This window comes from Somniosus microcephalus, chromosome 14 (genome assembly GCF_052327205.1).
Source record: "Somniosus microcephalus isolate GS21.2 chromosome 14, FLI_Smic_1.0, whole genome shotgun sequence".
In the NCBI taxonomy this organism is placed as follows: domain Eukaryota; kingdom Metazoa; phylum Chordata; class Chondrichthyes; order Squaliformes; family Somniosidae; genus Somniosus; species Somniosus microcephalus.
Genome location: NC_141000.1, coordinates 125,894,164 through 125,919,552, shown reverse-complemented (window position 1 = coordinate 125,919,552; position 25,389 = coordinate 125,894,164). Strand labels below are relative to the sequence as shown.

Sequence of the window (25,389 nt, the reverse complement as noted above, 5' to 3'; positions counted from 1 at the left end):
ACAGCACGGGTTAGATACAGAGTAAAGCTCCCTCTACACTGTCCGATCAAACACTCCCAGGGCAGGTACAGCACGGGTTAGATACAGAGTAAAGCTCCCTCTACACTGTCCCATCAAACACTCCCAGGGCAGGTACAGCACGGGTTAGATACAGAGTAAAGCTCCCTCTACACTGTCCCATCAAACACTCCCAGGGCAGGTACAGCACGGGTTATATACAGAGTAAAGCTCCCTCTACACTGTCCCATCAAACACTCCCAGGGCAGGTACAGCACGGGTTAGATACAGAGTAAAGCTCCCTCTACACTGTCCCATCAAACACTCCCAGGGCAGGTACAGCACGGGGTTCGATACAGGGTAAAGCTCCCTCTACACTGCCCCATCAAACACTCCCAGGGCAGGTACAGCACGGGTTAGATACAGAGTAAAGCTCCCTCTACACTGTCCCATCAAACACTCCCAGGGCAGGTACAGCAGGGGTTAGATACAGAGTAAAGCTCCCTCTACACTGTCCCATCAAACACTCCCAGGGCAGGTACAGCACGGGGTTAGATACAGAATAAAGCTCCCTCTACACTGCCCCATCAAACACTCCCAGGGCAGGTACAGCACGGGTTAGATACAGAGTAAAGCTCCCTCTACACTGTCCCATCAAACACTCCCAGGGCAGGTACAGCACGGGTTAGATACAGAGTAAAGCTCCCTCTACACTGTCCCATCAAACACGCCCAGGGCAGGTACAGCACGGGTTAGATACAGAGTAAAGCTCCCTCTACACTGTCCCATCAACACGCCCAGGGCAGGTGCAGCACGGGTTAGATACAGAGTAAAATTCTCCTACTTTGCTCCAACCTCGGGAGAGCGCCCTCTACTGTCACATATTAACATTTTTCCATTTCCCACAACCGTTCCATTTGGAAAATCTTGACTGTCAATTTAAGCTTGCTAGAAATGAATGACTGAGGAGCTTTGTGCATCTTTTTTTAAACTTGCATAACCTAGATTATGGGTCATGGATTTTCGAGAAGATGAAGTCAGTCATGGATTAGAGAAGAAAAAAATTGCATTTAGTGTAGACACTGAATTATTGGGAAAGGAAAATAAAGGACTTGGGCCTAGAAATTCGCTATCGCCGCGCCAGGTCTTTAGCGCCCGAAAGTTAGCGCACGCCCGGATTCCCGTAGCGCCTGCCTGAAATTCAGTTGCAGCGCCCCAAGACAGAGGCGGGCGCTATTGCAGGGTTTGGCCGCCTCCGCTTGGGGCGCTGAACGTCAGTTTCAGGCGTCCAGCTGCCGCAGCGCCACCCGATGCGGTGCGGCAGGCTGGGGTACTGCAGGCCTCCTCCTTCTCTTAAGGAGAAGCTGCCTGCAGCCGTGAGATCGCCGCTGGATTCCCCCAGCAAATGAGCCCGGCACCACGGAGAAGTGCCGGGCTCGCGGGGGTCAGAGACCAATGCCGCGGGGGGGATGGTGTGGGAGTCCGGGGAGGAAGGAGCGGCCAAGCGGCCGCCGGGAAAGCGGCAGGCCGCACCTCCACCTTTACGCCCCGGCCTCTCGGAGCTGCAAGGCCCCGTTTTACAAACGCTCTTTGCGCCCGCTACGGGAGAGGCGGCGGCAACTGAATTTGGGCGTCGGGCCGGCATCGCGTTGGAACCGGGGCGCTGCGCACACCGATGACGTCATCGGTGCCGGCGCAGCGCTACCGGCTAACGCCACCATTTGCGCTACACTGAATTCCAGGCTACCAACAGCGCCGGCGCTAGAGACCTCTTTAGGCGCTAAGTGGGCGCTAACACCACTGAATTTCTAGGCCTTGGATTTTTACAGCAGCTTTCACCACCTCAGGATGTCCCAAAGAGCTTTACAGCCAATGAAGTACTTTTTGAGGTATAGGCACTGTTGTAATGTAGGAAACGCGGCAGTCAATTTGCACACAGCAAGATCCCACAAACAGCAATGAGATAATCTGTTATTAGTGATGTTGGTTGAGGGATAAATATTGGCCAGGATACACGGGCTAACTCCCCTGCTCCACTTCGAAATAGTGCAGTGGGAGCTTTTCCGTCCACCTGAGAGATCAGACAGGGCCTCGGTTTAATTGCCCTGGACTGTCAGTCGGGCTCAAGTCTCTGGAGTGTGGGCTTGAATGCACGACATTCATGAATCAGAGACGAGGGTGCTGCACACTGAGCCATGGCTGACACTGTAAATTGTTTGAGGATAATCTTTGTACGAGCACAAATAATGGCCTCTGTGACCAACTGGGTTCCCACAGACCAGCAGAGGACCAGCAGCACTGTTCAACTATACAAATAGGATAGCCATGTGCTCGCTAACCTACACTGGCTCCAGGTCCAACAACACCTCAAATTTTAAATTCTCATCCTCCGGTTCAAACCCCTCCACGGCCTCGCTTCCTCCCTCTCTCTGTAACCTCCTCCAGTCCCACAACCCTCCGAGATCTCTGCGCTCCTCCAATCCTGGCCTCCTGTGCATCCCCGATTTTAATCGCTCCACCATTGGCGGCCGTGCCTTCAGCTCCTGGGCCCCAAGCTCTGGAATTCCCTCCCTAAACCTCTCCGCCTTGAAGACCCAGCTTAAAATCTACCCCTTTGGCCAAGCTTTTAGTCACTTGCCCTCACGCTTCCTTCCTTTGCTCGGATTCAATTTTTTTGTCTGATTACTTTAATGGGAAGCACCTTGGGATGTTCTTAGTATGTTAAAGACGCAAGTTGTTGTTGTATTGGGTACCATTGGATGGCATGCAACAGCAGGCTGTCGATTCTCTGTCGCCCAAGATGAACATAAGAACATAAGAATTAGGAGCAGGAGTCGGCCAATCGGCCCCTCGAGCCTGCTCCACCATTCAGTAAGATCAGGGCTGATCTTCGACCTCAATTCCACTTTCCCGCCCGATCCCCATATCCCTCGATTCCCCTAGAGTCCAAAAATCTATCGATCTCTGTCTTGAATATATTCAACGACTGAGCCCTCTGGGGTAGAGAATTCCAAAGATTCACCACCCTCTGAGTGAAGAAATTTCTCCTCATCTCAGTCCTAAATGGCCGACCCCTTATTCTGAGACTGTGACCCCTGGTTCCAGACTCCCCAGCCAGGGGAAACATCCTCCCTGCATCTGCCCTGTCAGGCCCTGTAAAAATTTTGTATGTTTCAATGAGTGAAGAAATTTCTCATTTCAGTCTTAAAACACACACAAGTACACAAATGCACACACACAAGAATGTACGTGTGTGCGTGTGTTTGTATGCGTGTGCATTTTTGCGTGTGTGTGTTTGTGTACTTGTGCGTATTTGTATGTGTGTACTTGTGTGTGTAACCATCTGGCTGCTAACCGTGAAGTGGCGAAGCTTCTAATTTATTCTGACCTGCGCACCCTTCAGTTAACATGCACACGATGCGAGTGCTGTTGCAGAACGTTGCATAAATCACCATTTTTTTAAAGTGCCGTGCACATTCTCAACCTTTCCTCCTTCAGACCACAGGCGAGGCTTTTAATCGAGATTGCTGCTGGGTAATAGCTCGCCCGTTTAGTGCAAAAAGCAGGCTGAGGTCTGAACCGCTCTGTTTACGGAGCTCCTGCAGCAGGCGGCCCACGGCAGATATATAGAATGGCAATCACTGACTTTTATTTCCCTGGCTATTTCTTTAACTGGTTCTGGGGGGCGGTGATGATGCTAAACCCAGCAGTCTGGATATCAGGAATCCAAATCCCAGCATGGCAAGTTGTAAAATCAAATCCAATCAATCTGGCAATTTGTGGGCTAGTAGTGGAAAAACGTATGTAAAAAGCTGGCAGATTGTTGTAAAAAACCCCACGGGTTCACTAATCTCCACTAGAGCAGGTCAGAGGTTGGGTATTCTGCAGTGAGTGACTCACCTCCTGACTCCCCAAAGCCTTTCCATCATCTACAAGGCACAAGTCAGGAGTGTGATGCACAAGATGAGTGCAGCTCCAACACCATCCAGGACAAAGCAGCCCGTTTGATTGGCACTCCATCCACCACCTTAAACATTCACTCCCTCCACCACCGTCGCACCGTGGCTGCAGTGTGTACCATCTACAAGATGCACCGCAGCAACTCGCCAAGGTTTCTTCGGCAGCACCTCCCAAACCCGCGACCTCTTCCACCTAGAAGGACAAGGGCAGCAGGCGCCTGGGAACACCACCACCTCCAAGTTCCCCTCCAAGTCACACACCATCCTGACTTGGAAATATATCGGCCGTTCCTTCATTGTCACTGGGTCAAAATCCTGGAACTCCCTCCCTAACAGCACTGTGGGAGCACCTTCACCACACGGACTGCAGCAGTTCAAGAAGGCGGCTCACCTCCACCTTCTCAAGGGCAACTAGAGATGGGCAATAAATGCTGGGCCTTGGCAGTGATGCCCACATCCCAGGAATGAATTCATACAAACTAACGCCCCTTTAGGGAATGGAACCTGCCGTCCTTACCTGGTTCCCGCATTATGTGGTCGACTCTTAATACCTTCAGGGCAACAGCGGGTGGGCAATCAACACTGCCTTGCCAAAGCCCCAAGAACAAATACATTTTTTAAAAAGAAGTCTCCCATGCAGTTATAACCGTGCCCTCACGCCAGGGCAGGGAAGGCTTGGGCGAATCGGCAGCCTGGTTTTGCACTCCACCCATTGGTTTCCAAACAACAACAACAACTTGCATTTATATAGCATCTTTAATGTAGTGAAACATCCCACAGTGCTGCACAGGAGCGATTATCAGACTAGCTTTGACACCACGGCGTTTAGTAATTCAGTGGAGAGAACTATACCTGGCAACCTCTGTGGGGGGTCATTTTAATTTTAGATTGTAAACTTTTTGTGCGCGGTCAGTAAAAAGGTCACATAACGAGCTGGCTCTTGAGGTCACACTCGGCTTTCATTTCGCAGCTCAGTACATTTTAGGGCCTGATGAGCTCCAAGGTAACGATTCAACTTGTATTTACACAGCGCCTTTAACATAGTGAAATGACCCAAGGCGCTTCACAGGAGCGATGATCATATGTGGCTCGGTGTCAGAGTTTGTCTGGAGGTATTAGGGCAGATGACCAAAAGCTTGGTCAGAGAGGTCGGGTTTAAGGAGCGTCTTAAAGGAGGCGAGAGAGGCGGAGCAGACTATTTAATTGTTGCCTGTGGGGACAAGTTGGTTTCATTTTGTTCTGCGACAGTCATTAAAATGTATTATTTACTTTGTTCCGAACAGTGCATGTTTTGCTTCTAAACGTCACAGAAGGAATTATAAGACAGATTATTTAATATCTGGGGCTTTGGGCTGCTGAGAAAATGACCACTTCACCAACAGTCTTGTTATTCGATAACCGTAGCGTGGCTGGACCAATGAATCACTTGGATGGAGAACAAAAGTTGCTGTCGACCACAGTCGCCCGACTCCTGCGCGGAATTGAGGTGAAGAGACAGATAACGGACGGAGAGAGATAAATGGGGAAGGAGCAAGTGCAGAAAAGAAAGGCAAAACGCCCATTCAAGCTGCCCGGATTCAGAGTGTGCAGGCAAAGTGCCTAATCCACTTGAGAGGGACACGAATCACATTGTTTATTCAGCCATCTAAATAGAATAAACGATCGATTATGAACTAAATGGTACAATTTTACAGGGGGTGCAGGAATAGAGAGAGCCAAAGGTTTACATACACAAGTCTTTGAAGGTGGCAGGACAAGTTGGGAAGGCTGTTAAAAAGGCATACGGGATCCTTGGCTTCATAAATAGAGACATAGGCCTAGAAATTCATTAAGGCGCTGCCAGCTTTGCGGCCAGTTACCGCCTAAAGAGGGCTTCTGCGCCAAAAATGAGTTTGCGCTGATATTCAGCACAGCGGTATTGGCGGCGGTAGCCGTTAGCGCTGCGCCGGCACCGATGACGTCATCGGTGTGCGCAGTGCCCCGGTTCCGCCCCGAAACCGGCCCGATCCCCATATTTAGTAGCGGCCGCCTCCTCCGAAGCGGCCGCAAACAGCGACCAGAAAACGGGGCCGTGCTGTAGCCTTAGTGGGGCGCTTTAAAGGGGAAGGTGCGGCCGGCCGCTTTTTCGGCGGCCGCCTGCCCGCACCTCCTTCCCCGGCCTCCTCCACCAACCCCCCCCACGGCATTGCTGGCTGCTTTCCGCGAACCCGGCACTTCTCCGTGGTGCCGGGCTCATTTGCCGGCACTCTCCAGCGGCGATCTCCCCGTTGCAGGCAGCTCCCCCTTAAGAGAAGGAGGAGGCCTGCAGTACCGCAGCCTGCCGCTCCGCAGCGGCTGGCGCAGCGGCGCCAAGAGCGCTGAAATTCAGTGTCAGCGCCCCAAGCGGAGGCGGGCACACCCTGGTATAGCGCCCGGTTCCGAATTGGGGCGCAAACACTGAATATCTGACGATCGCTAATGGCCCCCCCGCCCAGCGCTAACTTTTGGGCGCGAGCGAGCTGGCTGCCCCAAAGTGAATTTCTAGGCCATAGAGTACAAAAGCAAGGATGTTATGACTAAACCTCGATAAATCACTGCTTCGGGCCAAGCAGCAGTAGTGTGGCCAATTCTGGGCACCACACTTTAGGAAGGATTAAAGCCTGGGAGACGGTGCAGAGGAGATTTACCAGAACGGTGCCAGGGATGAAAGTCTTCAGTGATGTGGAGAAGCTGGGGTTGTTCTCCTTCGAACAGCGAAGGTTAAGAGGAGATTTAATAGAGGTGTTCAAAATCATGAGGGGTTTTGATAGAGTAAATGAGGAAAAACTGTTTCCAGTGGCAGGAGGGTCGGTAACCAGAGGACACAGATTGAAGGTGATTAGCAAAAGAACCAGAGGCGACAGGAGGAAAGAAAATTTACGCAGCGAGTTGTTGTGATCTGGAACGCGCTGCCTGAAAGGGCGGTGGAAGCAGATTCAATAGTGACTTTCAAAGGGGAATTGGATAAATACTCGAAGGGGAAAATATGCAGGGCTGTGGGGAAAGAGTAGGGGGAGTGGGACTAATTGGAGAGCTCGTTCAAAGAGCTGGTACAGGCACAATGGGCCGAATGGCCTCCCTCTGTGCCTGAAGATTCTATGATTCTATGATGAATGAGGGCTGACTCGGCAGTGTTGTTAGGGTCGCTGACTCTGGTTGGATGTATTCCTGGAGGCTTCATCCGCGTTGCCCTCATCAACCCTCTCTGTTACCTCATCAAAGAACTCAATCAAGTTGGTTAAACATGATTTGCCTTTAACAAATCCATGCTGAATTTCCTTAATTAATCCACACCTATCCAAGTGACTGTTAATTTTGTCCCTGATTATTGTTTCTAAAAGCTTCCCCACCACCGAGGCTAAACTGACTGGCCTGTAGTTGCTGGGTTTATCCTTACACCCTTTTTTGAACAAGGGTGTAACATTTGCAATTCTCCAGTCCTCTGGCACCAGCCCCGTTTCTAAGGAGGATTGGAAGATTATGGCCAGTACCTCCGCGATTTCTTCCTTCACTTCCCTCAGCATCCTAGGATGCATCCCATCCAGTCCTGGTGTCTTATCTACTTTAAGTACAGCCAGCCTTTCTAGTACCTCGTCTTTATCAATTTTTTATCCAATCCAGTATCTCCTCTACCTCATCCTTCACTATGACTTTGGCAGCATCCTCTTCCTTGGTGAAGACAGATGCAATGTACTCATTTAGTACCTCAGCCATACCCTCTGCCTCCATGCATAGGTCTCCTTTTTGGTCCCTAATCGGCCCCACCCCTCTTCTTACTATCCTTTTACTATTTATATGCCTATAGAAGACTTTTGCATTACTTTTTATGTTGGCTGCCATTCTATTCTCATACCCTCTCTTTGCCCCTCTTATTTTCTTTTTTACTTCTCCTCTGAACTTTCTATATTTAGCCTGATTCTCAGATGTATTCTCAACCTGACATTTGTCATATGCGCTATTTTTCTGCTTCATCTTACTCTCTATCTCTTGCGTCATCCAGGAAGCTCTGACTTTAGTTGTCCTACCTTTCCCCCTAGTGGGAATGTATCTTGACTGTACCTGAACTATTTCCTCTTGAAAGGCAGCCCATTGTTCCACTACAGTTTTGCCTGCCAATCTTTGATTCCAATTTACCCGGGCCAGATCCATTCTCATCCCACTGAAACTGGCCTTCCTCCAATTAAGTATTTTTACTCTAGATTGCTCCCTGTCCTTTTCCATAACCTTATGATACTATGATCACTGTTCCCTAAATGTTCACCTACTGACACTTGCTCCACTTGACCTACCTCATTCCCCAGAACCAGATCCAGCAATACCTACTTCCTCGTTGGACCAGAAAAATACTGATCAAGAAAGTCCTCCTGAACACACTTCAGAAATTCTTCCCCCTCTCTGCCCTTTACACTATTACGATCCCAGTCTATATTAGGACAGTTGAAGTCCCCCATTATCACTACTCTATAGTTCTTGCATCTCTCCATAATTTCTCTGCAAATTTGCTCCTCCATATTTTTCCCACTAGTTGGTGGCCTATAGAATACACCTATAGTGCAATGGCACCTCTATTATTTCTTAACTCTAACCATATAGATTCTGTCAATGACCCCTCAAGGGTAGCACTCTCGCCTCTGAGTCAGAAGGTTCTGGGTTCAGGTCCCGCTCCAGAGACTTGAGCACAAAAATCTAGGCTGACACTCCAGCGCAGTGCTGAGGGAGTGCTGCAATTTGGAGGTGTCGTCTTTCGGATGAGACGTTAACTGAGGTCCCATCTGCTCTCTCAGGTGGACGTAAAAGATCCCATGCCCACTATTCTGAAGAAGAGATGGGGAGTTCTCCCCAGTGTCCTGGTTAATATTTATCCCTCAATGATCACATTGCTGTTTGCGGGAGCTTGCTGTGCGCATATTGGCTGCTGCATTTCCCACATTACAACAGTGACTACACTTCAGAAAGTACTTCATTGGCTGTAAAGCGCTTTGGGACGTCCGGTGGTCGTGAAATGCGCTGTAGAAATGCAAGCCTCTCTTTCTTTTTTCTTTGAATAACGTTAGTGACACTAGCTAATACGCGAGCAGAGCCACCCTGCCCTTTATCTGTGACTGGCATGTTTTTGTTTGATTATCCGATATTGCCCCTTGTCAAAACAAACGACTAACACAGACTCTGAGGTTATTGAGATGAACACAAGGGTGTGCTGCGGCCTATGCCGAATTCTCAATGTGCCTGCCTGGGAGGGCCCAGGGTCAGGCCTGGGTGGGAGTTGCCATAGCAATGGCCTAAGTAGCAGCTGTAGAGAGAGAGAGAGAGAGAGAGAGAGAGAGAGAGAGAGAAATACCAGAGTGCACAGAAGCAGTAAATCTCCACAATTAGCTCCAGGTAATGACAGCTATATGGTGTAGTGTTCCTAATTGGGCATGGTTTACTTTCATTCGCTGTTATCCACTTAATATTTTCCCCTTCATAATCTTCAAGGAATCAGGGAGCAAAGTTCTTAAACACACAGATTTATGTTCCTAAGCTAATTAAGTTATCACAAACTAGATAATTCCATTAACGCAACCTTGATAAAGACGCCCGTGACACTATGAAGCCTTCTCAGACTGCCATTACACATTGAACAAACCAACTCCATCCAAGGCAAACTCAAGCTGATGACCCTGGCTTAAGGAAAAGAATATTTAATACGACAATTGGGTAAATTTTTCACTCGGCGTAAATTATGTTGGTGCTAGAGGGCTGCAATAGTTTTACAAATGTTGTCACTGGTTGTCAGCATCGAGTACTTCCAAATCAGGTATCACACGACTAGGTGCAGAGTAAAGCTCCCTCCACATTGTCGCATCAAACACTCCCAGGGCAGGTACAGCACGTGTTAGGTACAGAGTAAAGCTCCCTCTGCACTGTCCCATCAAACACTCCCAGGGCAGGTACAGCACGGGTTAGATACAGAGTAAAGCTCCCTCTGCACTGTCCCATCAAACACTCCCAGGGCAGGTACAGCACGGGTTAGATACAGAGTAAAGCTCCCTCTACACTGTCCCATCAAACACTCCCAGGGCAGGTACAGCACGGGTTAGATACAGAGTAAAGCTCCCTCTACACTGTCCCATCAAACACTCCCAGGGCAGGTACAGCACGGGTTAGATACAGAGTAAAGCTCCCTCTACACTGTCCCATCAAACACTCCCAGGGCAGGTACAGCACGGGTTAGATACAGAGTAAAGCTCCCTCTACACTGTCCCATCAAACACTCCCAGGGCAGGTACAGCACGGGTTAGATACTCAGTAAAGCTCCCTCTACACTGTCCCATCAAACACTCCCAGGGCAGGTACAGCATGGGTTAGATACTCAGTAAAGCTCCCTCTACACTGTCCCATCAAACACTCCCAGGGCAGGTACAGCACGGGTTAGATACAGAGTAAAGCTCCCTCTGCACTGTCCCATCATAAACTCCCAGGGCAGGTACAGCACGGGTTAGATACAGAGTAAAGCTCCCTCTACACTGTCCCATCAAACACTCCCAGGGCAGGTACAGTACGGGTTAGATACAGAGTAAAGCTCCCTCTACACTGTCCCATCAAACACTCCCAGGGCAGGTACAGCACGGGTTAGATACAGAGTAAAGTTCCCTCTACACTGTCCCATCAAACACTCCCAGGGCAGGTACAGCACGGGTTAGATACAGAGTAAAGCTCCCTCTACACTGTCCCATCAAACACTCCCAGGGCAGGTACAGCAAGGGTTAGATACAGAGTAAAGCTCCCTCTACACTGTCCCATCAAACACTCCCAGGGCAGGTACAGCACGGGTTAGATACAGAGTAAAGCTCCCTCTACACTGTCCCATCAAACACTCCCAGGGCAGGTACAGCACGGGTTAGATACAGAGTAAAGCTCCCTCTACACTGTCCCATCAAACACTCCCAGGACAGGTACAGCACGGGTTAGATACAGAGTAAAGCTCCCTCTACACTGTCCCATCAAACACTCCCAGGGCAGGTACAGCACGGGTTAGATACAGAGTAAAGCTCCCTCTACACTGTCCCATCAAACACTCCCAGGGCAGGTACAGCACGGGTTAGATACAGAGTAAAGCTCCCTCTACACTGTCCCATCAAACACTCCCACTCCAGAGATTTGAGCACATAATCCAGGCTGACACTCCAGTGCAGTACTGAGGGAATCAGAGGTGCCGTCTTTCGGATGAGACGTTAAACCGAGGCCCCGTTAAACCGAGGCCCCGTCTGCTCTATCAGGTGGACGTAAAAGATCCCACGGCCGCTTTTCAAAGAAGAGCAGGAGGAATGTCCCGGGCCAATATTTATCCCTCAGCAAATCTCCCTAAAATGGATTATCTGGTCATTTATCTCATTGCTGTTTGAGGCAGCAGAATGTGCGCAAATTGGCTGCTGTTTTTCCTACTTTACAACAGTGGCTACACTTCTAAAAAAAAAGTACTTCAATGGCTGTAAGGAGCTTTGAGTCATCCTGAGTTCATGAAAGGCGCTATATAAATGCAAGTTGTTTCTTTTAGCCATACCCATCCATACCCTTGGGTGTCCGACCTGCTGAGCCCAAACCTCTCTGGGCTGTGGGTCCGGCTACGAGGCGAGTGGGTTCACTGCATTGCAGACCAACAGAAACTCTTTGATTAAATCCGGCTGACAATCAGGACAGCCAAATTAAATATTTTTGAAGTATAGTCACTGTTGTTACGTAGGAATTGTGGCAGCCAATTTGCGCACAGCAAGCTCCCACAAACAGCAATGTGATAAATGACCAGATAATCTGTTTTTAGTGATGTTGGTTAAGGGATAAATAATGACCAGATCACCGGGGAGAATTCCCGTACGCTTCTTTGATATAGTGCCACGGGATCTTTAACGTCAACCTGAGAGAGCAGACGGGGCCTCGCTTTAATGTCTCATCTGAAAGACGGCTCCTCCGACAGTGCAGCACCCCCTCAGTACAGCCTGGATTATGTGCTCAAGTCTCTGAAGAAATTCCTTTCTCTATTACTTTTACAGAGGTGCTGACCTGCTTAAAATAAAAAAGAGTTGACGCCTCCTTAAATAGCAGAGGAAGGAATTTCCTATTAACATGTTAAGTATTTTTCCACCGATGTCCCGATCCCTTTGTACGGTGCGAGGTCGGAAGTATTTCCAAAGTGCGGTTTGTATGACGCCAGCTCAGTAGGACCCCTTTCAAAATGGCGTTGGCCACATCGCTGCCGTTAACGGGATGGTGAGGTCACCGAACCCTGTTCTGAGGACGTTAACTGCCTCGTTAACGCAGTGAAAAATCGAACCCGACGCGCCTCGAGCATCGCGTCACTGGACAAGGAACCAGTGCTGAAGGAAAGAGAGAGCAGAGAAAGCAGATTGATCGGTTTTGTCAGGCTTGGCTGACCATCTACAAATCTTGCTTAGGTCGCACGGTCCTCGTGCTCAAGTCTATCCTAAGGCTACTGTGATCTGGCTCAAGTAAAGCCCGTGCCTAAAACCGAGCAAAGGTTCACACAAAGGTGCTACAGCCCAAGGACTCAAGAGTAGATGGTGAAAAGGTTACCTGAGCTTTGAGCAGAGTTGAACGGGAGTGTGGTGAGTTCTGTGGATTCAAAATTAAACGCCGTGGTCGTGGGCTCCTTCATGCAAGGTGAAATCCTGTGAAACCTTCGAAGCACTGGGTGGAATAGTATCCTCCAATGGAATTCTCGTTTGCAAGCCTTCAGTTGCCGTGGAAAACGCCGCTTACGATTCATTTCCAACAGTCCTAGGATTCAACAGTAGAGGTTTTCTGATAGATAGGTTGCTGGGCGCTGGCTCCCCTGCAGCTCCCCTGGTGTCTAAAACTGTGGCGTGAACGGAAATTGAGGCCAACGTTCCGACTGAGAGCTCTCAGTGCCGAGCTCCCCGCGCAATGGGAGCGGACGTTGGCAATTCAGTTCTGGAGGTCAACGTCCATTCGGTTTACTGGTTGGAAAATCATCTAGACTGCACATAAAGCAGGACACCAGCAATGTTGGGAAAGAGTAGGAAGGTTTGGTGGCCGTGCCTTCAGCCATCTCAGCCCTGAGCTCTGGAATTCCCTCGCCACACCTCTCCGCCTCTCTCTTCTCCTTTAAGACGCTCCTTAACACCTACCTCTTTGACCAAGCTTTTAGTCACCTGTCCTAATATCTCCTTATGTGGCTCAGTGTCAAGAACATAAGACATAGGAGCAGGAGTCGGCCATTCGGCCCCTCGAGCCTGCTCCGCCATTCAATGAGATCATGGCTGATCTGATCTTGGCCTCAACTCCACTTCCCTGCCCGCTCCCCATAACCCTTGACTCCCCTGTAGCTCAAAAATCTGTCAATCTCAGCCTTGAATATATTCAGTGACTCCGCCTCCACAGCTCTCTGGGGAAGAGAATTCCAAAGATTTACGACCCTCTGAGAGAAGAAATTCCTCCTCATCTCCATTTTAAATGGGCGACCCCTTATTCTGAAACTATGCCCCTAGTTCTAGATTCCCCCACGAGGGGAAACATCCTCTCTGCATCGACCCTGTCGAGCCCCCTCAGAATCTTATATGTTTCAATAAGATCCCCTCTCATTCTTCTAAACTCCAATGAGTAAAGGCCCAACCTGCTCAACCTTTCTTCATAAGACAACCCCTTCATCTCAGGAATTAACCTCGTGAACCTAGCCAACTGTTTAATAACGCTGCTGTGAAGCACCTTGGGGCTTTTTTTACGACGTTAATGGTGCGTTATAATTGCACATTGTTGTTGTGTAGTGCAGAACTTTGAGAGAGGCGCTGGAATAATTATTTAGTTATTTTTTAATGAATATTTGAAATCAAGTGGTTAGGGATCATGAAGCTTGAGCTTTATGAAACTATTGATTATAGGAGTACGGGAAGACCGAGTGAGGGGAGGAGTCCTACCGTTTTCAGGTCCCAGGAAAGACTGAGTGAAGGTGTTACACAGAATTACATGGAAATCACAACACAGAAACAGGCCTTTCGGCCCACCCAGCCCGTGTTGGTGTTTATCCTCCACACGAGCAGTGCCCTAATCCCGTGTATTCACCCTAATCTCACAGCTCTTCATTCCCCTTCACTTCAACCGCCTACTCTTAAACATTGACCTGGACCCTGCTTCAATCACGAACCCCAGCAGTGAATTCCGCAGCCTCACAACTCTGCGTAAAGAGGCTTCTCCTGTTCTCTGTCCTAAATCTCCCTCAAATAATCCTGTAACAATGTCTTCACATTCTAGACCCCTCATTACTAAAAACAATCTGTTTCTATCTACCCTGTCCCATTCCTTCAGAATTTTTAAACCCCTCAATCAAGCTCCCCCCCGCCCCCGTATTCTCCTCTGATCCAAGAGTAGATGCACTTGCATGATGAGTCTTGGTTTCAATGATGCACGGGGGGGGTAGGAAGAGTCTGTAGGTCGGGAGATTGGAGGGTCAGGAGATACAAGAGCAGAGAGTTCGGAGGAGAGCTGAGCATATTTGTCGGAGCTGGAGGAAAGGTTGGAATTCCCTCCCTAAACCTCTCCGCCTCTCTACCTCTCTCTCCTCCTTTAAGACGCTCCTTAAAACCTACCTCTTTGACCAAGCTTTTGGTCATCAGTCCCAATATCTCCTTATGTGGCTCGGTGTCAAACTTTGTCTGATTATGCTCCCGTGAAGCCTTGGGATGTTTTACTACTTTAAAGGGGCTATATAAATACAAGGTGTTGTTGGCCAAATGGGATATGATTGTGTTTATGTGTAAAGGATGTTTTTACTCCAGCAGTTTACCCAGTGTACTAACGGAGCAAATTAAACTTTTGGATAAGAACAGTGATTCGATGAATGATTTGCCTCACTTCCCATGTGCTCGCAAGTGCTGAAAACGAGTTGTTGAGCTATGAAACTGCCGAGTGCAGCTCGGGACGACACAAATTCCCTTCTACAACCGATGTGGTATTCACCCAGTCCAAGAAGGGCCGCTGAACAGCCTCTGCTTGTATCAAGCCCCCTACTAGCTTGTCTAAATCGCCTCTACTCATGAGGTGCACTTTCATGTGAAGAGGGTGGGAATTGGAAGACTCTGCTTCCACTGAAGTCAATGGAAATAAAAATCGGGAGGGAGGTAAAGCGGGCTGCCGGCTCGCGATCGCCAATTTTGCACCTTCGCACAAGGTCAAGATTAACCCCATGAAGTGTCTCGAAATGAGCAATTCAGTTAAAAATTCTCAATTCTTCTCAAAAGAATTGACAACCGACCCATCTCGAGAGATGTTACTGAAACACCCAATGGTCATCGACACCATCCGAGCCTCTCCTCATGACTCTTTTCTCATCCCCGATATCATCCTGGTGAATTAATGCTGCACCCCATCCACCACCTCAAACATTCACTCCCTCCACCACCTCAAACATTCACTCCCTCCACCACCGGCGCACCGTGGCTGCAGTGTGTACCATCTACAAGATGCACTGCAGCAACTCGCCAAGGCTTCTTCGGCAGCACCTCCCAAACCCGCGACCTCTTCTATCTAGAAGGCCAAGGGCAGCAGGCGCAGGTGAACACCACCACCTCCAAGTTTCCCTCCAAGTCACACACACCATCCTGACTTGGAAATATATCGGCCATTCCTTCATCATTGGGGGGACAAAATCCTGGAACTCCCTCCCCAACATCACTGTGAGAGTACCTTCACCTCACGGACTGCAGTGGTTCAAGAAGGTGGCTCACCACCACCAAAGGGCAATTAGGGATGGGCAATAAATGCTGGCCTTGCCAATGACGCCCACGTCATGTGAATGAATAAATAAATAAAAAGTACCCAATTCTGCCCACGACAGAACATGTTGGGCAAATTGGACCAATCTTTGGGCACTGGTTTGTTTCTGATCTCTTTCGTCCCCCCAGTGCTGTTTACTTACAGCTGATATCTACTGATACAATATCAAGAACAAAACGTGGAAATAAAAGATGTATGGCAAGATGCACTCGGGATCATGGAGCCCTCTCCGTGGGACAGCCTGGCACAGCAGATTGAGGCCTACTGGAAAAAGTCCAAGGAACACCCTGAGCATCAGATGTGGATCGGAGGAAACAAAACCAGAACCAGAACCCAACTGCTAAACCTACCCAATAAGGCAACCAGGAGTGACATCTGCATGGTGCAGGCTTCCCTTCCGGGCAGGGTCTCTCTTCGTTCCTCGTTAATCATTTGGAGCTTCGCTGTCACAAATGCTAAGAGAGACTGGAAGGAAGGAGCACTTCCAGCTAATTAAAGCCTCACCAAAAATGCATGACAAAAGTAACATGACAGAGTTTGGAGGTCCTACCAGACGGCACTTGAACAATGACCCTCATCAATCTAATTCAGCTGTCAGAAGACAAGGCAGGTAGAAACACAAAGAAACAAAACATTATAACTGCAACTTTTTCACATTTTCTAACTTCTCAAAGGTTCAGAACGCTTGGTGATGGGATACAAGTGTAACTTGAAAGACACCAAACCACACAAAGGTACCATTCTTCTATAATCAGGCATCATCTTAATGCTTTTATCCCCCCGTCCCATTTTGCAACATGCTGACACAATGTCAAAGGATTATATCAAATAGTAGGGACAATGCAACATCACAAGATATGTATGAATGAAGATTCTCCTCAGCATTTCTCATTCCATCCCTTCAGAATGCAGCAACCTGACAATCTTTTAATATTCACCTCTGGCTGCAGTGCACAGTGATATTAGATCGCAACTAATGTTGTCTCAAAGGACACCGAACTTGTCGTTAAATCGACCTCCCATTGCAAACCAAGCAAAACCATCTACACGATGCACTGCAGCAACTCGCCAAGGCTTCTTCGGCAGCACCTCCCAAACCCGCAACCCCTACCACCACCTCCAAGTTCCCCTCCAAGTCACACACCATCCTGGCTTGGAAATATATCGGCCGTTCCTTCATCATCGCTGGGTCAAAATCCTGGAACTCCCTCCCTAACAGCACTGTGGGAGCACCTTCACCACACGGACTGCAGCGGTTCAAGAAGGCAGCTCACCACCACCTTCTCAAGGGCAACTAGGGATGGGCAATAAATGCTGACCTTGCCAGCGACACCCACATCCCAAGAACGAATAAAAAAAGGCAGGTTGTTCAATATTTCATCCAAAGCTCTTGACAAAGCAGCACCTCACTGGAGCATCAGCTGGATAATCTACTCAAGTGCTGATCAGGGGCTAGTACCCCATTGCCTTTTGACTCGAGGGTGCAACCAACTAAACTAAAGTGACACCCAAATCAACACTCAATGAATATTGAGGTCGGGGGGTCGGGGGGGTGGGTGTAGATTTTCAAAATCACGGCCAGGTGTAAAACCGGGCCTCATGGAGCAGCTGCCCAGTTTGCATCTCCGGTGGCGATCGGGCCGTGTCTGTGATGTGCGGATGATCCATGAGGTTGGTTTTTACACCCGTACGCCAAGTTGAAAATCTAACCCCGTTGTATCATTCCTAACGGACAAACCGGTCTCGGGCGGCAGCGCAAAAAATGGGTCACAACGAATCAGAGCCCTGTTTTACGCCCCGCCTAATTTCCGTTTCCATTAGTTACAACTCAGGCGTGGGTTAAAACGGAGCTCCAGTTCGCTATCACCCGTTCCGTGCTACCACCAGCGACCAATTTCACCCCAGTGGGTCATCGAATCTTACCGCACAGGAGGCAAACCGCCCCATCATGTCTGTGCCAGTTCTTTGAAAATCAGCCCTATTCCTTCCTCATAGACCTGCACATTTTCTCCTCTTCAAGTATTTCTCCAATTCCCTTTTGAAAGTTACTGCTGAATCTGCCTCTACCGTCCTTTCCGGCAGTGCATTCCAGATCACAACAACTCGCTACATGAAAGAATTACTCCCCATCTCCCCTCTGGTCCTTTTGCCAACCACCTTCAATCTGTGTCCTCTGGTTACCGACCCTCCTGCCACCGGAAACATTTTCTTCTTATTTACTCTATCAAAAACCCTCATAATTTTGAACACCTCAATTAAATCTCCCCTTAAGCTTCTCTGCTCTCAGGAGAACAATCCCAGCTTCTCCTGTCTCTCCAAGTAACTGAAGTCCCTCATCCCTGGTACCATTCTAGTAAATCTCCTCTGCGCCCTCTCCAAGGCCTTGACATCCTTCCTAAAGTGTGGTGCCCAGAATTGGACACAATACTCCAGCCTAACTAGTGATTTAATAAAGCTGTGCATCACCTCCATTCTTTTGTGTGCTACGCCCCTATTTATAAAGACAAGGATCCCAAATGCTTTTTTTTTTTTAAACAGCCTTCTCAACTTATCCTGTCACCTTCAAAGATTTCTTTAAGTAAACCCCTGGTTCTCTCTGTTCTTGCACCCCCGTTAAAATTGCACCATTTAGTTTATATTGCATCACACACAAAGTAATAAAAGATTGTTAAACACACTGCAAATAGAGAGTTTAACTTCTCACTACTATAGGTAGGTTCTTTAGTGTAGCATTAAAAAAAAAGCATTCAATCAATAAAGGAAACTTCCTTTCGTAAACTGCATATTGGCCCTTCTATCTTCATTTAATCCATTAAAGGCAATGGATTCACTTAGCCCAAGCTATGGTGAGGTTCCAACAACCACCAAGGCAGCCAGAAGATGGAACAACACAAGAGGAACACACAGAACATTACCTGGGCGGAGGGTCAAGCTGTAAGGAGGTGTGGTGCTGGTTGTGGTGATGGTTGTGGTCTGCAACTGTAGCATCTTGGCTGTCAGATCCTTCGCACATGGAAGCGTCACCTCAAAATCCCGACTGTACGCACCGAGCTTTAGAAGTTGGCTGATACAAAACTTTTCTCGACGAGACATGCGTCCTTTACGTAACCTTTCCCAAAGTCCTAGAAGTCAACGGTACAAGTTTACGAATTGATGGCTCGTGTACACACTGTGATCGGTGGCTAAGTTTACCAATTGATGGCTCCTGTACGCACTGCGATCAGTGGCTACGTTAGCAGGTGAAGGATACTCACCAGTTGATGGTCCAGTTGCACAACTTTTTGCGGGTGAGAATTTTAAGGATGAAGGCTTAACTCGCCAGTCAGAAATCTCTCGCTCCACTATCTCTGTGGAGCTGGTAACCTATCCATTTATTTTAAACGGGGTTAGCACCTCTGCTAAAACATCTGAGAAGTATTTCACACGAGCGCCTTAAGCCTTCAGGTGCCTACGCCCCACGCAATAATTCTCGTGAAACCAAGGGCAATGAAGCGAGTTGGGTTGGAGACCGGCCTGGCAATAGAGGGTAGGGGCGAGCGGTTAGCGTGTTTGGGGGTGTGGGTAGGGTTACGTCGTAGGCTGAACTTCCTCATCCTTGATTGTCCAACATTTTTGTGGTCTGTTCTGTGGTCTTCTGCTGTTGGACTGGTCAAGCATGAAATGGAAAAGGGGACTTCATTGTCCCAATCTATGTATGAGGTGATTTGTGTAAAAGTTGAAGCATTGAGAGACCAATTAAGCCAGTGGGCTAAGAAGGGGTAACCTCCTCCAGTCCTACCATCCCTCCGTGATATCTGCACTCTTCCAATTCTGGCCTCTTGCGCATCTGTTTTTCATTGCTCTACAATTGGCGGCCGTGCCTTCAGCTGCCTGGGCCCTAAGCTCTGGAATTACCTGCATAAACCTCTCCGCCTCGCTACCTCTCTCTCTCCTCCTTTAAAACGCTCCTTAAAGCCTACCACTTTGACCAAGCTTTTGATCATCTGTCCTAATTTCTCCTTATGTGGCTCGGTGTCAAATTTTGTTTGATAAATCGCTCCTGTGAAGCGCCTTGGGATGTTTTGCTACATTTAAAGGTGCTATATAAATACAAGTTGTTGCTGTTGTTGATCTCACTCCAGGATGTCCATACACAAGTGATTTCAAATAGCAGTGAGTACCTAATGATCGTCTCCTTCCCAACCCACGGCCTCGAAGCCAATTATAAGAACTCCAATTTCCACCTTTGCTGAGATCAGTCAACCCAGTGCACACAGACCCTGGACCATCCAGGTCTCCCTCCACACTCTATTTGGCATTGAGCTAAACCTCTAATACCCGAGACACATGTGAAGTTGCCCGAGTGCCCTTGTCCACTACCTGTGGACCATCAGCAGAGGAACAAAGCTTTACTTCGGTCAGTAATTGCTGTTCCGCTTCAGCCACAGATGCAATGAAAAGATCGCCTGTGCCGTGACTCCAGTAGGTTACCCAGGTAACTTTCACCATCCCGATCCACTTCTTACATGTCCAAGTGATCCACTGCCAAAGGAATGTTCATGTGTCACGAGTGTCAGCTCACTCAACAAGGAGAAAGCAATACTGAAGCAACAGACAGGAAGGAGGAAATTGGACAAACAGTGTAGGCGAGCACTGACACATACTCAAAACTGTCCATTAATAACTGTAATTTAGCCCCGATACGTACAATGAACTTGGTCTAATCATTGAGTACAATTACCTAAACAGTTGGACTGAGCTTTATTTCAATAGCCCAGGCACCTGAGTTTCAACGATATTATCCACATACATATTATTGGATAGAACTGTCCTACATATGGGGTACACTGAGTCCATCAAATTAACCCAGGGAGATGCAGATGTTGTTCATTAATGGGCAATTATGGTCAAGGTATTCATGAGTCACATAATAGAACCAAATACAATCAAACTCCACTAATACAGTATATGCCCAAACCCGTGACCTGTGCCACGTAGATGAACAAGGGCAGCAGGTGCACGGGAACAGCTTCACCCCCAAGTCACACACCATCCTGACTTGGAAATATATCGGCTGTTCCTTCATCGGCGCTGGGTCACAATCCTGGAACTCCCTCCCTAACAGCTCTGTGGGAGTACCTTCGCCACACGGACTGCAGCGGTTCAAGAAAGCGGCTCACCACCACCTTCTCAAGGGGCAATTAGGGATGGGCAGTAAATGCCAGCCTTGCCAGTGATGCCCACACCCTATGAAGAAATTATTTAAAAAAACAGATGCAACAATCATCAGAAAATTAATTTGGATGCAGCTACAGAGCGGCAGCAGCTGACACTGTTCCAGGAAAGTTGATCTTTCTCAAATATTTACAGCCCGTCCCTCACTCTACAGTTACAATCATTTATCACTCCCTTAGTTTTCTACTTCCTATAACATCACACGGCCACCTTGTCCTGTCCAAGCTCTAAGGAGCTTTACGCCATTGTTGGTGCTGATGGTCAATGAATGTATCACAAATACTAGAGAAACCGAGACTGCCGCAGTCAGCCTAGAGAAAGCAAAGAGGGAATATCAACCACGTGCCATCTACAGAACTTCACCGCTCCCCGACACAACCCGGCTCCCAGATCCTTCCTACTGTGAAATTCTATCTCACCACATTCCCTCAATAACTTCAATCGCCACTTAGTAAATTCTATCTTCAGCTCTTCTCCCATTGACCAGAGAAGGATATCCAGGCAGTCAATCACGTGCCTTTGTTCCCATGTAGAAGTTCCCCAGCTCACCCGTTGGGTACAACACGGACACACAACAAGGAAAAGAGAGAAAGTGTTACCTGGGCTTTGACTCAAACTGAAAGGAGGAGGTGTGCGACTGACTGTGGTACTGACTGTGGTGCTGGTTGTGGACCGTAACCAAAGTATCTTCTCCACGAGATCCTTCACACATGGGAGATCCATCTCAAAGATCTTATTGTAGTGATTGTAATGAAAAAGGGGGATGACACAACGCTTTTCTCGTGAAGACAACCGTCGGCTACGAAGCAATTCCTGAAGTCCTGGAAGTCAATGGTACAGATTACTGAGATAAGGCCCCTGACCTTACTGCACGGTTTAGTATATTGGTGGATCTGGCTAGCCCACAGATATCATTTAGTTCAATTATCAAGAGATACTTTCTACACAAGGGGATTAAAGATAAACATTTGTGGCACCAAGAACACTCTGCCTGGCTCACTTCTGTAAACAATGGAGGTGGTGAGGGTTAATGGCAATAGTTTCTGATTGGGTGGACAATGACTGGTTGGGTTCGACAGGCATCACTTTCTGAGACGCTTACTGTCACCTAAATTATAAGCGATACGGAGGAGGGCACCAAATATTTTTATTAGAAAGGCTATAAGATCAGATGATCAGCGCGAGACCGACTGAAAGAGACCGGGAATATTTTCATGAAAACGCCCGTGGTATGTTAAGGTGGATCAGTGTTGGGTTGGATTTGCAACAGAAAAGATGTGATGAGTATAAATGGCATGAGCTCTGTTTGAAGACCATTGACTATTAAGAGTTCCACGGGGATCTGCTTTGGAATGCCACACGTTATATTAATAATAAATAATATAGAGGCTGCTACTTATACTGTGTGCACAAGATGTATTATATGGTCAGGTGATCACAGGGGGACTGACTGAAAGAGATCTGGAATAGTTAAGTAGGACGGTTACTGAAAGGCCCAAGGGAGATTAATGTGGATCAGTGTTAGACAATGCACAGTGGAATGTGAAACATTAAACGTACATCCACATTGATCAGTGTGTGCATTAGCACAGGCGGGAAAAGGACAGGGTTGGTGAGTGAGCACTGACCAATCACTGGAAGCGTCCAATCAACGTGAAGCTACTCCCAACAAGGCGAATCAGGTACTGGGATGGATCGCGAAGGATCTGAATATTAATGAAGCAGGTTGTCCTCACCTGGTGTGGCTCACTTGGAACAGTAAATGTAACTACACCACCTCCAAAAGGACAGTGATAGAACGGAGAGGGTTCGGAGAGAAGACGCAGGTAAGGATTCTGGGGCTTCGAGCTCCAAGTTATGAAGATAAGACTCGAAGAGCTGAACTTGTTTTCACAGGAAGAATGAAGTTGGAGAGGAAACGCGATCCAGATCTGGAAATTGGGTCGGGCGGGATATAGATTTTCATCTACTTTCTCCATTCTCCCCATTTCTGCTAGAGTTTGGTTCCACAGGTACCACCAGCCCTCTGATACGTCCTTCTGAGAATCCTTCTCAATGTGACAAAGTTTCAAACCTTGATAAAGACTATTCAACCACGGTGGGCAACCTCAGAGCCAAGTCTGACGCTGTCCCCGCTCAATGCCAGCACATGCAGGTTTCTGATCAATGGTCACTAAATACCATTAAACTCTAATACTATATTAAACTATAGTCTTTGGAACCCTGGGAGACTTCTGTCCTCTAGAATACGGATTAAGAGGATAATTATTTTGAGATTAGCTACTAGGAACCAACAGTTGACTAGTCTAGACTCCGCTGGATGCACAGTGCCGAGTTATACCTGCAATACGTGAGCTCTCGCTCTTTAACCAGTCTACGGGACCACTGGAATTATGGGTCATCCGTCTAAACGAGACAAGCCTCGACTGAGAGTGCAGCTAAATACGTCACAAATTATTTATAGCACAGAAAGAGACCATTTGGCCCAAAAGGTCCACGCCGATGTTTACACTGCACACGATCCTCCTCCCACCCTTCTTCACTTGGACCACACTTTGGGTCAGCTCTCCGGATATCTCCTTATGTGGTTCGGTGTCAAACTTTGTCTGATAACGCTCCTGTGAAGCGCCTTGGGACGTTTTACTACGTTAAAGGCGCTATATAAATGCAAGTTGTTGTTGTTGTTGATCTCACTCCCAGATGGCCATACACAAGTGATTTCAAATACCAGTGGGTAGACAATGATCAGAACTTCCAATAATTGCGTTCTTCCCAAGCCCACGGCCTCGAAGCCAATCATAAGCAGCCCAATTTCCACCATTGCTGAGATCAGTCAACCCAGTGCACACAGACCATGGACCATCCAGGTCCCCCTCCACACTCACTTTGGTACTGAGCTAAACCTATAATACCCGAGACACATGTGAAGTTGCCCAAGTGCCCTTGTCCACTATCTGTGAACCATCAGCAGAGGAACAAAGCTTTACATCGGTCAGTAATCGCTGTTCCGCTTCAGCCACAGATGCAATGAACAGATCACCCGTGACTCCAGTATGTTGCCCAGGTACAGGCGTTTCACCAGCCCGATCCACGTCTTACATGAAGAAACAAGGTCCAAGTGATCCACTGCCAAAGGAATGTTCATGTGTCACTAGTGTCAGCTCACTCAACAAGGAGAAAGCAATACTGAAGCAGCAGACAGGGAGGAGATTGAGCGAACAGTGTAGGCGATCGGTGACACATACTCAAAACTGTCCGTCAATAGCAAACTGTACTTTAGTCCAGATACTTACATTGAACTTGGTCTAATCACTGGGTACAATTACCTCAACATTTGGACTAGGTTTTATTTCATTATACCAGGCACCTGAGTTTCAACGATAATATACACGATAGAATAGAGTCGTAGAGTCATACAGCACAGAAGGAGGCCATTCGCCCGTCTTGCTGTGCTGGCTCCGTGAAAGATCATTCGTGCTCAGTCCCACATCCCCCGGTTATTGTCCGTAACCCTGTCAGTTCCTCATCCTCAAATACCCGACCAACTCCCTATGAAAATCATTTATGGAATCCACGCACATGTTATTGGAGAGAACTCTCCTGCGCAAGTTGTACAATGTGAGCCCATCAAACTAACCAAGGAAGATGTAGGTGTTGTCCATTAATGGACAGTTATGATCAGGGTATTCAGGAGGCACAGTAATCAAACTGGAAATATCTCCCGATATCAGACAGAATTAGACTCCTCTATTACAGTGTAAACCAGACGCCACAATCATTAACCATCAGTAAATTAATTTGGATGCAGTGATTGAGCAGCAGTTGACTCACTTGATTTTTCCCAAATGTTTACAGCCCATCCCTCACTCTACATTTCCAATCATTTATCTGTCGCCTGTAACACCAGACGTGCACCTTGTCTTGTCCGAGCTCTGTAACAGGGCTCACAAAGGAGCTTTACGCTATTGTCGGTGCTGAAGGTCAATGGATGTATCACAAACACTACATTAGAACAGATAGTAAGAGCTTCTACAGGGATATAAAAAGGAAGAGGGTAGCTAAAGTAAACGTTGGTCCCTTAGAGGATGAAACTGGGGAATTAATAATGGGGAACGGGGAAATGGCAGAGACTCTGAACCAATATTTTGGATCTGTCTTCATGGTAGAAGACACTAACAACATCCCAATAATGGATAATCAAGGGGCCACAGGGAGTGGGGAACTAAAGACAATCACTATCACTAAGGAAATAGGACTCGGTAAAATAATGGGACTAAAGGATGACAAGTCCCCTGGACCAGATGGCCTGCATCCCAGGGTCTTAAAAGAAGTGGCTGCAGAGATAGTGGATGCATTGGTTGCAATATACCAAAATTCCCTGGACTCTGGAGACGTCCCAGCGGATTGGAAAACC

At 47.9% G+C, this 25,389-nt stretch overlaps 1 protein-coding gene across 11 annotated transcripts in view; it reads right to left on the bottom strand.

The window, feature by feature from the left end:
* The window catches only part of robo2 (roundabout, axon guidance receptor, homolog 2 (Drosophila)), a 1,120,123-nt gene that overhangs the window by 825,552 nt on the left and 269,182 nt on the right, over positions 1-25,389 (bottom strand). For 2 of the 11 annotated variants that reach the window (XM_086007300.1, XM_086007299.1), the window contains exons 2-3: positions 21,575-21,796; positions 18,677-18,883 (exon numbers count right to left, since the gene is read on the bottom strand). The exons of the other annotated variants lie outside the window; for them this stretch is intronic. In XM_086007300.1, the coding sequence (XP_085863426.1) occupies positions 18,677-18,883; positions 21,575-21,796 (429 nt within the window). The remainder of the gene's footprint in view (positions 1-18,676; positions 18,884-21,574; positions 21,797-25,389) is intronic. 11 annotated transcript variants of the gene reach the window in all.